General features: G+C 35.5%; 1 protein-coding gene across 1 annotated transcript; it reads right to left on the bottom strand.

Annotated features, from left to right (window-relative positions):
* Window positions 1–8,300: 8,300 nt before the first annotated feature.
* LOC141686298 (uncharacterized) lies at window positions 8,301–10,114 on the bottom strand. The gene is made up of 4 exons (XM_074491341.1): window positions 9,725–10,114; window positions 9,175–9,406; window positions 8,496–8,761; window positions 8,301–8,354 (listed from the first exon to the last, which is right to left on the bottom strand). Exons 1-4 carry the CDS (start codon window positions 10,112–10,114, stop codon window positions 8,301–8,303), a joined length of 942 nt encoding a protein of 313 aa, XP_074347442.1.
* Between the last annotated feature and the right edge of the window lie 4,384 nt (window positions 10,115–14,498).

The raw sequence follows: 14,498 nt of genomic DNA, 5'->3' as shown, positions 1-14,498 counted from the left end.
CAGGCGCGTGAATGCCAGACAAGGACAATCGCGTGTGACAACACCACAAAATGAACTGCTTTGATTTCTGGTTTTGTTTTACGCGCATGTATAATTTCCAGGATAATCAGCTAAACAAAGAATGCTTTGTTTTGATTGTAAAATGGCAGCAAACTGGCAACTATTCTGGCAGCTAATCAAACAAAAAAAATGTACCCGATATATAATTTAAATTAAAAATTTTATTTACTAAAATTTAAATAATAAATTTACTTAAGTCAAATTTATAAAATAAATTTATTTAAATTGATTTCATAAAATAAACTTATTCAAGTTTGAATAATAGACTCATTTAAATTAAATTTATAAAATAAATTTACTAAATCAAATTTATAAAATAAATTTACGTAAAATCAAATAATAAAATAAATTTATTTAAGGATCCTGATTTTTGTATCAATCAGTCTACTCTGATACCAATTGTTAGGTCCCGAATTATCGTAGACGGGGGGTTGAATACAATAATCACTAAATTAAAAAAAAATTCGAATCTTTAGCGGATAAAATATTTAGTGCTCGGTTAGTGGTTTCGTGTTTTTGAGAGGAATAGTATTTGGAACGATAAAAATGAGGAACCCAAGATATTCGGGGAAATATATATTCGTATATAAATCCTCGAGGGTGTTGCTACACTCGGGTAAATAAATTAACCGGCTACAATCTAAGAACAATAAAGTTCCTAACTACTACAAAGATTTACAAATCAAATCCTATACAATAATCTAACTTTTGTTTGTACTAGGATTTAATTACCGGGTAACGATTATAATGCCCCTAAGAATATACATGAATTAAATCGGGTATTATAACGTTACTCCGGTGAGAAGTTAAACGGATATTCAAGTATCTTGAACTCCTCTGTAAATCTCCACTTCTTGTTTTATCATCTCTCTTTTTGTTGGAGAAGAAGATAAACAGTTCTTCTCAGATCTGCTGCAAAGTGTAGTCTTTATAAAATAAATATGTGGTTGAGATTTCTGTGGCGATAGCAGGTACCTTAAGCTCTGTGACGACAGGATGTGTATGTGTCGACAACATAGTACATACTTTTGTACTTAACTTTATTTACACCACTTCTTTGTGACGACAATGGTACAGGAGGGAAGTAGCTAATTGTGTGGCGACGGGGGAGGGGCAACCTGTGGCGACAGGTTTTACCACTAATAGTAACAAGTACATGTACTTAATAACAAAAAGATGTACACGTTTTTTTTGCTTCTTGTTTATTTTCCTTTTTTTTTCTTTTTCTTTTTGTTTTGTTTTGTTTTCCTTTTTTTGTTTTTCTTTTTTTTGTTTCTTTTTTTTGTTTTTCTTTTTTTTGTTTCTTTTTTTTGTTTTTCTATTTTCCTTTTCTTTTTAAGTTTAAATTGTAATTAATTTAATTTATAAAATAAACTTAAATATAACTTAACTAAATAAACTAATTTAGATTTATAAAATAAACTTATTTAAACTTTATAAGATAAATTATTTTAAGTTTATTAAATAAATTATATTAAAGTCCATTAAATAATTTGTTTAATTTAACAATTAAACTTTGAGTTTCGCCAGTCCCCTGAGCTGTTGAGCTGAATACCCCGCTCACCTCTTCTCGTACTTTAACATATAAACGTTCAATCCAAATACGTTCCTCAACTTAATAATTCTTCTATAAATAATACTCAGATTCATTTCACGAGCTGTTGACGCCTAGTGCAACTGGTCTGGTTCACAGACGACTAACCCCGATTCAGGTCTTCGTATTATGGCCTTGATTACATTGTTAAGCTTGCCTCAACTTTATTGCTTCGAACACCGACTGTCAATAAACAACTGTACTTTCACTGGAATCCTTTCTGGTACTTTAGACAACGTCTTCATTAACCTGTGTCTATATCATGTCTTCAATTCTTCAGATTCCTATGTTTCGAACACTATCTATCTTCAATCAATGCCAATACACTGAAATCTTCCGGTAGCACTTTTATACTGAATCTTCAACATTTCTGAAATCCTGAAAGTCTTTAACCTTTGTTCTTCACTGAGGCATGATCATATAAATGAACTTCTTTCAGTGACCTATAGACAGACTTCAGGCTTTCTTCTAATCTTCTAATTCTTTATATTTGCCTTGTCTTCATTCTTCCTGATTTCTTGTGTAGACGTAGTATTATTAACCTGTCATGTTCTAGTGTTGTTATTGTGTTGAGTTATCACGTAACTGTTCATACAGCTACACAGTCTCACCAACAATATCTTCTCAACAAGGTGTCACTATTGAACAAATCATTCTCCCAAATGCACCTTGTAATGAGTCTGCACCCTCTCTTGAACACTCTCAAGAGAGTGAAAGAAGTAATGTGGCCGGCACACACATTGAGAGTGGATCTCTTCTAACTCCCTCATTTACTCAAAGGGAGTTTCCAATACTCACATTTGATCTAACATCTCTTTTTTCTAAAATTTCTTCTTCATTCAATAAAGGACTTGAATCAACTTCTCAAGTCCTGCCAATATCAAGTGACACGATTCATGAAACTATGCTCACACTCAGAAACCACATTTAGATTGTGAGAGGCCAAATGCTAAGTTGGACCTTGATGACACCATAAAAAATACAGAGGTTTCATCAATTTTTACTGAAGACCCTGTGCAACAAAATACACCTTCATTTGTACAACAACCTTTACATGCTCAAAGGTTTGAGGGTAGTACTCTGGGGAGGGGGCTACTCAAATCTTCTCCAATTTTATTGGAGGTTTCTCATGCAGGAACAACTGTGATCATAACCCTAGCTGAAATTGCCTTGACAATTGGTGATAGGAGTCCAACTATCAATGATCCATTTACTGGAGAGGTAAGTACTCAACCACATTCAAGTGTCAGTTCTTTGCAAGAAGAACAAGGGTTTGAGGTCATGGTACATGACAGTAACCTGTTCAACTCCCCTCCAATTCAAACAAATGTTCACTCACCAAGTGAACAACACACTGTCAAAACCACAGTTTCTACTGTGAGTTAAACTGTGACTCCTGTCATGTGTAATACACTTCCCACTATACCATATACCTCAACCACCATAAAACCAAACACAAACCTACCTTCCACCTCTACCTCTACACACGCTCATCCACACCTTCAACCACATGGCTTCAAGTTGCTTAAGTCAACCAACCTCTGTAGATGATTTGGTAGTAGAACAACTTGAAGGACTAGATAACATTGCTCAATAGTTGTTGACATCTGATATGACCAATCAAGATTAGTAAGTTATTATGCTCACTTACAAGGAGGAGGTTGAAGATCAACATTCTAAGATAATAGATGAAGTAGAAAATGATGGAAATGTTGATGTATGGTTGTCTCAAATACTTATTATTGATGTGGAGGAGGTGTGACGCCCTCAACCTCGGGGTTAGGAAATGAGGACCCACACACTATTAAACTAATATAACAACAGCATATATAATAAACCCCGATTAAATAATAACATGATCTAAACATGAATAAGTTTGAGACAAGATTACAACTACCAACCAGAATAAATATATTCCAACCCAAAATATAATTAAATTTAAATTCATTTGATTCCAACATAGAACCGACATATAACTTATTGTATCTGAACCAACTTGAAAAGCCCTTCAAACTAACACGCTTTCTCACACACACAACAACTACCTGCTCTGGCATCTGAAAACCTACAACCCAGTAGGGACCGCCAGGAACGCTCTTACGAGCGGTGTGCCTAAGTCTGGCCATCTTCTTGCTTATCAGCCATGGTTAGATTAAAGCAAATAAATGAGCAAAAAAGCTCAAGAAGTAACTATATAAACAGTTCTACATCACAATATCAATATCAATATCTGAGGCATTCTACATTCATTCTCTAGGTGGCAGTTCTCTGTGATTGGCTAAGTAAAGATTATGAAAAGGTTTCGGACATTCAGGATTTAAGGCTCAAGATTGGGAGAAAGTTGACATTCATCACAAATTATTAGCAGGATTATAAAAGAGTTTCTCAATTGAAAGAAGCTATTAACCGAGCTTCGAGATTCAACAACTAATTAAATTGTTAGGGTTTACAGATTTCACAACTTTATCGAAAATAAAAATCATTTCATTTCCTCTCATTAAAAGAAGCAAATTACGTAAGGAATTATAACATTTTCTCTTTTACAAAATATAAAGGAACCCTTGATTGGAATATCCGTCTTTTAAAAATAATATGGGTGATCAGCCCATATCGACCTCTATCTGGTCGTTATGTTACCTATGGCATTATTTCAACCTTATGTTGAACTAGGCCCACTAGCCTCTTATGTGACTAGACTAGTCCCACTAGTCTCTTACGTCTCTATCCAATCCATTAGGAAATTATTTAGAAAACCTTTGTGTTGGAAGTGGAAAAAGTTGACTAAGTTCATTTTATCATTACCAAGAATATGGAATAATTCGGACTCACTCAAGTCAAAAATCTTTCTTAAGTTCAATTCAAGATTTCAAGGAAAAGTGAATGAATCGAAAGTAAACAAAGATCAGAATAGTTCCAAAAGATCAATACAATCAAGGTATACGGGTTATCGAAGAATCCAGGTTAATCAAAACATTACGTAAGGAGATTCATAAAGGTTCTATTAGGTTTACGAGATAAAAAGGTAACAAGGTGATAGAGCAAAATAATAAATGGTAGGATCAATAGGGTTATTATAAAGGATCTGTAGGGTTTGATAACAAGTTATTACAAGGATCGATATCAGGGTTTCTCAAAAATCAATAATAGGTTTAACACCAACACACACAAACACACATATGTAGACATGTATGTGTATATATATGATACGAGGAACTTAAATCCTAAACTAAGATTGAGTTTTAATGGAAGAGTCGATGAGAGTAAGGGAGAGAGAGTGAATACCGAGAGTAGAGAGAAAATAGAGCTCGAGAAAGAGAGAAAAGAGAGATACGGTGGAGAAATAAAGAAAAGGGGGAAAGGAGGGAGTATATATAACATTTTAGGGGTATTTTGGTAAATTGCAAAACCACCTTTTCTTTTTCTATTTTGATTTACAAAACTAATTAAAATATTGTAATTCCTCTCCACTTAATCAAAAATTATTACACTTTCCTTTTTATAAAATAAAAACATAAAACTAACTCCCTTCTTATATTTCAAACAAATTATTGCACAAATAGATTATTGCATATGAATTTTACAAATAAATCTAAATAATAGAAGAAAACTTCATAAATTCATTTTAAAATCTCAAATCATCAAAATAAATCCAACTATTATTTTTAAAAAGTCCCTTAGACTATTTTAAAGATAATAAAGCAAATCTCGAACCTTAATCACATTTGTATAATTTTGTAAAAATGTTTAAAGATCAATAAAATTCTCATAAAATCACTTGAAATACCACCGAGTGTAAATTTGAACACGCATACATCAAATATCAAGTAGACACATAAGATCATCAAATATAATTCGCATTCTCACTCTTAAACACTTTAATCCCCTTTTTTATACGGGTTCCGTTCAACTTGACGGCCCGGTAACACAGCTTAATTCCTTAGCCAACTCATCAAACTGGAACGGGTTACTTTACGTTCCTAGTTTCTATTATACAACAATGACAATTAACCACGAAATCATTTATCCTTTAATTGATTCACATAATTCCACGTAAACCATAATTATAGCACAAAACTATACTTTATTCATTTAATAACATCTCGGAATTCTCAGTCGCTACAATCTACCCCCTTAAAAGGATTCTATCATCAGAATCTAGTCTAAACAAATAGATGAGAATACTTTTTCCGCATTTCACTTTCTAATTCCCAAGTTGATTCCTCCATCTTAGGATTTATTCACAAAACTCTAACTAAAGGCACCACTTTATTTCTAAGCGCTTTCTCTTTTCGATCTAGGATTCACACAGGTTGTTCCACATATGATAGATCTTGTTGAATTTCCACTGGTTCCAGTTCAATCACATGGCTAGCATCCGCATTAGACCTCTTGAGAAGAGAGACATGAAATTAGTTATGAAGATGTTGCATTTGTGGAGGTAACGCTAACTCGTATGCCACTTTTCCAACTTGCTTTAATACTTCGAATGACCCAATATATCTGGGACTTAGCTTTCCTTTCTTTCCGAATCTGGATAGACCTTTCCATGGAGATATCTTTAACACCACTTTGTCTCCGGGTTCTAATAGCACCTTCTTTCGATTTTGGTCTGCATACTTTCTTTGTCGATCTTGAGCAGCTACCAACCTCTTACGAATTATTTCCACTTTCTCTTTCGTTTATTGTACTAGTTATGGACCAATTAGTTTGTGCTCGCCAACCTCATCCCAATACGTAGGAGATCTATATTTCCTTCCATGCAATGCCTCGTAAGGCGGCATGCCAATACTTGCGTGATAACTATTATTGTAGGAAAATTCAATCAACGGTAAATGATCGTCCCAATTTCCTTTAAAATCCAACGCACAGGTTCTCAATATATCCTCGATCGTTTGAATAGTCCTTTTACTTTGTATGTCTTTCTGTGGGTGATACGCAGTTCTCATTTTCAACTTTGTTCCCAAATGATCTTGAAATTGTCACCATAATCTTGAGTTAAATCTCGGATCTCTATCAGATACGATAGAAACCGGTACTCTATGATGCATTACGATTTCATCCAAGTACATTTTGACCAGCTTTTCAAATAAGAATATTTTATTAATAGGTAAGAAATGCGCTGAATTTGTTAGTCGATCGACGATTACCCAAATCGCATCATGATTAGACTTGGTCTTTGGCAATCCTACCACGAAATCCATCACGATATGCTCCCATTTTTATTCAGGCATGTCTAGTGGTTGAAGCAATCCACCCGGTCGCTGATGTTCCACTTTTACCCTTTAACACATATAGAATTTACTTATCCATTTTACGATTTTCTTTTTCATGTTTGGCCACCAATAACTCTCTTTTAAGTCCTTGTACATTTTCGTACTTCCAGGGTGAATTGAAAACCTCGAGTTATGCGCTTCCTAAAGAATCTCATGCTTTAATACCACAATATTTGGGATCCAAATACGTGAGCCAACGCGGTATATTCCTTTTTTCATCCTTTTGAGCTCTCACCTCTTCTCCTGTCAACTTATCTTTCTCGTGGTTCATCACATATTCTTGACAATATCGAATATTTTTCAAACTTTCTGGTTGAAATGTCATCACACACGTTGCTTCATTTACAAGTTCTGGAACTTGCACCTCTATTTCCAACTTCTCAAATTCTTTGATCAATTTTTCAGACGAAGTTAATATATTCACTCTTTCCTTGCAGCTTAGCACATCCGCTACAACGTTTGCCTTTCCGGGATGATAACTTATCATACAATCATAGTCTTTAATTAACTCCAACCATCTCCTTTGTCTCATGTTCAATTCCTTCTGAGTAAAGATATACTTTAAGCTCGTGTGATCCGTATAAATCTCACACTTTTCTCCGTATAAATAGTGTCTCCAAATCTTAAGAGCAAATACAATTGCTGCCAATTCCAAATCATCCGTAGGATACTTCTGCTCATGTGGCTTTAACTGCCTTGACGCGTATGCTATTACCTTTCTGTGTTGTATTAACACACAAGCTAGTCCTTTATACGTAGCATCGCTGTAGATTACAAACTCGCCCTTCTCATTGGGTAGAACCAATACTGGTGTCATTACTAACCTTTTCTTTAGTTCTTGAAAACTTTCCTCACACTTATCCGTCCAAACAAACTTATCATTATTCCTTGTCAACTTAGTTAGTGGGACAACAATCTTAGAAAAATCTTGTACAAATCTTCTATAATATCCAGTTAATCCGAGAAAACTTCTTACTTTCATGGGAGTCTTTGACCTATCCCAGTTCATTACAGCTTCTATCTTTGCGGGATCTACTTTGATACCTTCACTATTGACTACATATCCGAGAAACTGAACTTTCTTTAGCCAAAATTCGTATTTAGAAAACTTTGCGTATAACTTCTCTTTCTTTAAAAATCTCCAAAGAAATCTTCAAATGTTCCAAATATTTAGCCTCCGTCTTGGAGTATATTAAGATATCATCAACAAATATTATCACGAACTTATCTAGATATTGCTTGAACACTATATTTATAAGATCCATAAAAGCAGTTGGTGCATTCGTCAAACCAAATGCCATTACCAAGAACTCATAGTGTCCATATCTCGTTCAAAATACAGTCTTGGGTATATCTTCTGCCTTGATCTTTAACTAATGGTATCCAGATCTTAAATCTATCTTCGAGAAATAGGTAGCTCCTTTCAGCTGATCAAATAAATCGTTAATTCACAGCAGGGGATACTTATTCTTAATAGTCAACTTATTCAATTCACGATAATCGATACACAATCTCATGCTTCCGTCTTTCTTCTTTACGAATAACATTGGTGCACCCCACGGGGATACACTTGGGCGAATTAATCCTTTGCTTAATAGTTCTTCCAATTTTGTCGCTAATCCCTGCATCTCAACAGGCGCCATTCGATAGGGAGCTTTCGAAACTGGTTTCGTTCCCGGAGCTAAATCAATCGTAAACTCAATCTCTCGATCTGCAGGTAGTCCAGTTAATTTATCTGGGAACACATCGTGAAAATCCTTAACTACCGAAATATCTTCAATTCTAAAGGATTCCGTCTCTACATCCTTTACATGAGCCAAATAAGCTTCGCATCCTTGTCATAACAATCTCTTTGTTTGAATAGCCATTAGAAACTTCCTTTCTTGCTTATTTCCTCTAAATATCACTTCAGCTCCATCCTTGGTTCTCAATTTCACTTTCTTGCTTTACATTCGACTTGCGCATCGTGATTTGACAATCAATCCATCCCTAATATAACGTCGAATTCTCCTAACTTAAAAGGTATTAAGTCAGCAGAAAAGTGCCGACCTTCTATAACCAAATCATAATTGGGACAAATCCTATTGGAAGTAACTCTTTCTTGATTCGCTACTACTATAATTAAATTGGGCCCAAGAGGATACGCAATGCACTTCAATCTATCAATAACACTTTCAGAAATAAAAGATCCGGTAGCTCCATAGTCCATTAACACTTTGATTTCTAGTGAATTTATAACAAGCGTACCTGCTACCACATCCACATTCTGCACTGCATCTTTCATGGTCATGTTGAATGTTCTTGCCCTTGGCTGGCCTGCTGGTGTTGATGGTGGTGCTGGTCTAGCAATTCTAAGCACATTCTCCTTCTGAACAGGCTCCTTACAGTTCCTTTCCATATGGCCTACCTCTCCATACTTGAAACAAGCCATTTCTGGCTTTCCTGCACCGCTTGGGCATCCTGTTGAGTATTGTCCTTTCTGGTTACATTTGAAGCACGTCACATTTAGCTTATTGCACCTCCCCGGGTGTCGCTTTCCACAAATCTTACACTCCTGAGTCTGGGGTCAATTATCCTTCACTGATTGTCCCGTCTTTTGGAAACGATTCTTCTTATTTCCATTCCCGAGCTTGAACTTCTGAAACTTCTGGTTCTGATTTCCAATATACCTCCCAAAATTCCCTCCAAACTTAGAGCTTCCTTGATCTTGTTCATATTCCTTAAACTTTCTCTTCTTTCCTTCATTTTCCCTCTTAGTTGCTTCTTTTTATTTTTCTATAATCATTACTTTCTATACCAAAGCAGCATAAGTCCTTATCTCCAGAAGAGCCACTTGACTTAGAATCCATGGCTTAAGCCTTTGTTGAAATCTTTTGGCCTTCTTAGCTTTCGTATTCACGTACTCATGCACAAATCTGGCTAACTCTGAAAACTTCACCTCATATTCCGTCACCGTCATGTCTTCTTGTCTAAGATTCAGAATCCTCATTTTCAACTGGTCTTGCATATAAATTGGCAAATACTTCTCTAAAAACATCTTTGTAAACTTTTCCCAGGTTACAACTTCTCCTTCAAGAAATGCCTTGGAAGATTCCCACCAGTAACTAGACTCATCCTTAAGATAATAACTCGTATACTGCGCCTTCTTATCATCCTTAACTTCTGCTAACTCAAAAGCCTTCTCCATTTCTCTCATCCAAGACTGAGCTTTAATCGGATCTGGAAATCCTACAAACTCTAGGGGATATATGGATTGAAATTACCGACTTTAGGGACTTAGGGTTGTTGCAAAAGTTGAAAGAATCGGTTCATCATAGGAGTATCCTGGTTTTTTTCTTGACCTTGGGTTTGAGTTTCTTCTTCTTGGTGATTTGGTGAAGTGTCCATTTCTTACAAACCTGATTGAGAAATTATTTAGCAATACGATATGATGGCATATATATCAATAGAGACTCTTTTAGAAATAGCTTTGCGGGTTTTAGGTTTTACCCAGTTGTGCATGCAATCCTATTACTACATAATTCGCTCATCAGTTAGGGTTCTCACATAATATAAAGTATGTTTTCACAGGATATTAAGTACGGTTGCTTGGAAACATGGTATGTAGAATAGTTTATGAAAATTCCAAGGTCCACAATATGAAAGAAGATACATGATTTATTTAACGATCTAAAGGTACATAGATAAACAGGTTCAAGTACAACAGGTGCCGACATAAGGTACAATAATAAAACAGGGCTAAACAGAGGAAAAACTGGAAAATATCCCCATATTTACCCCTAACTTCTACCTAGCTGCTACTACCTATTAAGTCCTGAAATACAATACAACATAAAAGAAAAAGGGATCCCGGCATCTGACCAAATATACCAAAGCCTACCGGAGCTGAAAAATAACCACAAATATAACAACCACAGGCTCCACTAGATGTCCCGTCTAACCTTACAACCTAACCATCAAAGTCCAGAATCTCCCTCAATACTGACAGCATCCAACGAATGATCTTATGCACTCTCCGGGCCTCAGCATCAGCATCAGTGGAAGATGGTACCTCATCCAACCTCCTCCGGGCAACCTGTTCCACCATCTGAATACGAACTCTTCACTCATCCTCCAGCACCGACGTCTGCTGCCTAGACTCACGAGTTAGCCTATCCACCAAAGCTCCCAACTCAGGAATACGGGAGTAAACAAAATCTCAATCCTGGGCCAACTTGCCACACTGAGAGGCACACGCACAGGCATAGTAGGCTCTCGCTCAGGGGCCGGGGTCTCTGGATCTGGTCTCAGGGGAGAAACATGCATAGGGGTCTCACTACTCTCAGATGGATCCTCCCCAGGGTCTGAACTAACATACAAGGTCTCCACTGAAGGGGTGGAATAGAGTCCATTGGGGAACTAGACAAACTATGCTCGGAGTCTGAATCACTACCACTACTAGGGTCCTGAGATAAAACAAAAACAACAGCCAAGAAATAACATTAGGGTTAAATAAGACTAACTGACTCCACACCATAACTCCAAATGCTATCTTGACCTATTTAATTTACTTAGACTATACCTAATAGTCTAACTCAACTCTATGTGAGTCGAACACTCTCACAATTCTTATCTCAGGGACTAGATCATGTAGCTCTGATACCAACTTGTGACGCCCTCAACCTCGGGGTTAGGAAATGAGGACCCACACACTATTAAACTAATATAACAACAACAGATATAATAAACCTCGATTAAAAAATAACATGATCTAAACAGAATTAAGTTTAAGACAAAATTATAACTACCAACCATAATAAATATATTACAACCCAAAATATAATTAAATTTAAATTCATTCGATTCTGACATGGAACCGACAGATAACCCATTGTATCTGAACCAACTTGAAAAGCCCTTCAAACTAACACGCTTGCTAACACACACAACAGCTACCTGCTCTGGCATTTGGAAACCTATAACCCGGTAGGGACCGCCAGGAACGCTCTTGCGAGCGGTGCGTCTAAGTATGACCATCTTCTTGCTTAACTGCCACAGTTAGATTAAAGTAAATAAATTGGCAAAGAAGCTCAACAAGTAACTATATAAACAGTTCTACATCAAAATATCAATATCAATATCTGAGGCATTCTACATTCATTCTCTAGGTGGCAGTTCTCTGTGATTGACTAAGTAAAGGTTATGAAACGGTTTCGGGCTTTCAGGATTTAAGGCTCAAGATTGGGAGAAAGCCGACATTCATCATAAATCATTAGCAGGATTATAAAAGCGTTTCTCAATTAAAAGAAGCAATTAGTCGAGCTTCGAGATTCAACAACTAATTAAATTGTTAGGGTTCATATATTTCACAACTTTATCGGAATTACAAATCATTTCATTTCCTCTCATTAAAAGAAGCAAATTGCGTAAGGAAATATATCATTTTCTCTTTTACAGAACATAAAGGAACCCTTGATTGGAATATCCATCTTTTAAAAATAATACGGGTGATCAACCCGTACCAACCTCCATCTGGTCGTTATGTTACCTATGGCATTATTTCAGCCTTATGTCGGACTAGCCCCGCTAGCCTCTTATGTGACTAGACTAGTCCCACTAGTCTTTTACGTCTCTATCCAATCCATCAGGAATTCGTTTGAAAAATCTTTGTGTTGGAAGTGGGAAAAGTTGACTAAGTTCATTTTATCATTACCAAGAATATGAAATCATTCGGACCCATTCAAGTCGAAAATCTTTCTTAAGTTTAATTCAAGATTTCGAGGAAAAGTGAACAAATCGAAAGTAAACAGGGATCAGAATAGTTCCAAAAGATCAATACAATCAAGGTATACGAGTTATCGAAGAATCCAGGTTAATAAAAACATTACGTAAGGAGATTCATAAAGGTTCTCTTAGATTTACAAGATAAAAAGGTAATAAGGTGATAGAGCAAAATAATAAAATGCTAGGATTAATAGGGTTATTATAAAGGATCAGAAGGGTTTGATAACAAGTTATTACAAGGATTAGTAGGTAAATTAACGCCCCAAATGGTGATAAGTTGTTTTGGTGTCAAGTTATACGAATGTGCGATTACTTGTTAAGTGTAAAGCATTAAACTAGTTGCAATGCTTCGAGTATAAAAATATATCGTATTATCTGCTATATGAGTATACATATGGTTATTAAAATAAAGGTTTATTATGATTGGGGTAAAAGATTAGACGTTCTGAGAAACGTCGAGAATCGATCAAGTATCTAATTAGGGTTTTATGTTGTATTGTAGATTTGGATAGCAGAGGCATTCAGGTTAGTAAAGGAAAAGAAGTCGTAGGTGGCAGTAGCTCATAAACCGTTAAGCAGGATAGCTATTTGAGGCAAGTAACTCTGCCTACTCTTATAAATTTGATTACTTAGAGGATATTATCAATGCCATGATAAAGTAGTGATCCTTTATAGAAACTGTGATAAACCTATTATTGATTTTTGAGAAACCCTGATAAATGAATCTTTGGGTACCTATTATGATATTTATGGGCAATATCTAATAGTAAGAAGTATAAAAAAAGAAATTATTTCTATATATATTCGAACTACTGTTGGTCATATTTCGATGTATCGAGAAATCGAAGAAGCTATACAGGGGTTTTGTCAGGCCTGTTGATATGGTCCGTAAGCTAAGTAGGTTGGAAGACTGGAGACAGTGGTGCTTACCTCACTTATCTGAGCCCCCCCATGATTGAAAAGTAAAAGAGTGGCACCTCTTTGTGGTGACTTGCCCTGTTGAGATCAGCAATGACTCTCCTTTCTTGAACCCAACAATTCAGTTTGTTGGTTGGGTTCTCAACAACAATGTTCTCAAAAAGATGGTTAGCACGCATCATAAAGAATCTAGCATAATAGACAATGTTACCTCTTTTATTAAGTTCTCCTAACTTATATCCTAACTCAAACATGATCAAGTCACTGTTATCGAAATTTCGAACCAAAACAATAGGACCAAACCAAGAAATTCAACATGCAATCACTTAACGTTATCATACATACTTTCTAGATTAAATCCAAATAAATCAACAACATAAAATCGAACTTAAGTTCGCCATATAATTAAAATCGTGAATCATAACAAATCAACCAAATAATTCGAACCATTTTATTTTTTAAACTAAATCACCATTCGACTTTTTCAACCAAAACCACATGCAACTACCCATATCGACATGCAAGGTCAAATATCAAGAATCGAACTTAATCTAAATCGAAAAGTTTTGATTAAAAACAATTTGAGCACTTTTCTTTTAAAATCGATACTTTATAATGAGTTTTCAAACCACAATTCAACATGCATTCATACCACTTAACATGCACACCTCTAAATCACAATTAAATATTAATCTAAATCAAAACTATGAACATTCATCAAATTTTTCGAGTTTAACAAACATTTTCGAACCAATTTCCTTAAAAAACTGAAAGCAACAATCAATTTTTTTAAAAAACAACACATGCAATACTTGAAACCAGGTTTTTTCAGAGATTATAAAACTCAGGCTAGCATCATCGTTCACCACCGGTTCACTGGAGTTCATCAC

The sequence above is a fragment of the Apium graveolens genome, chromosome 9 (assembly GCF_009905375.1).
Source record: "Apium graveolens cultivar Ventura chromosome 9, ASM990537v1, whole genome shotgun sequence".
NCBI classification, from domain to species: domain Eukaryota; kingdom Viridiplantae; phylum Streptophyta; class Magnoliopsida; order Apiales; family Apiaceae; genus Apium; species Apium graveolens.
The sequence above is the reverse complement of the archived record's forward strand: the minus strand, read 5'-3'. Positions and strand labels throughout refer to the sequence as shown.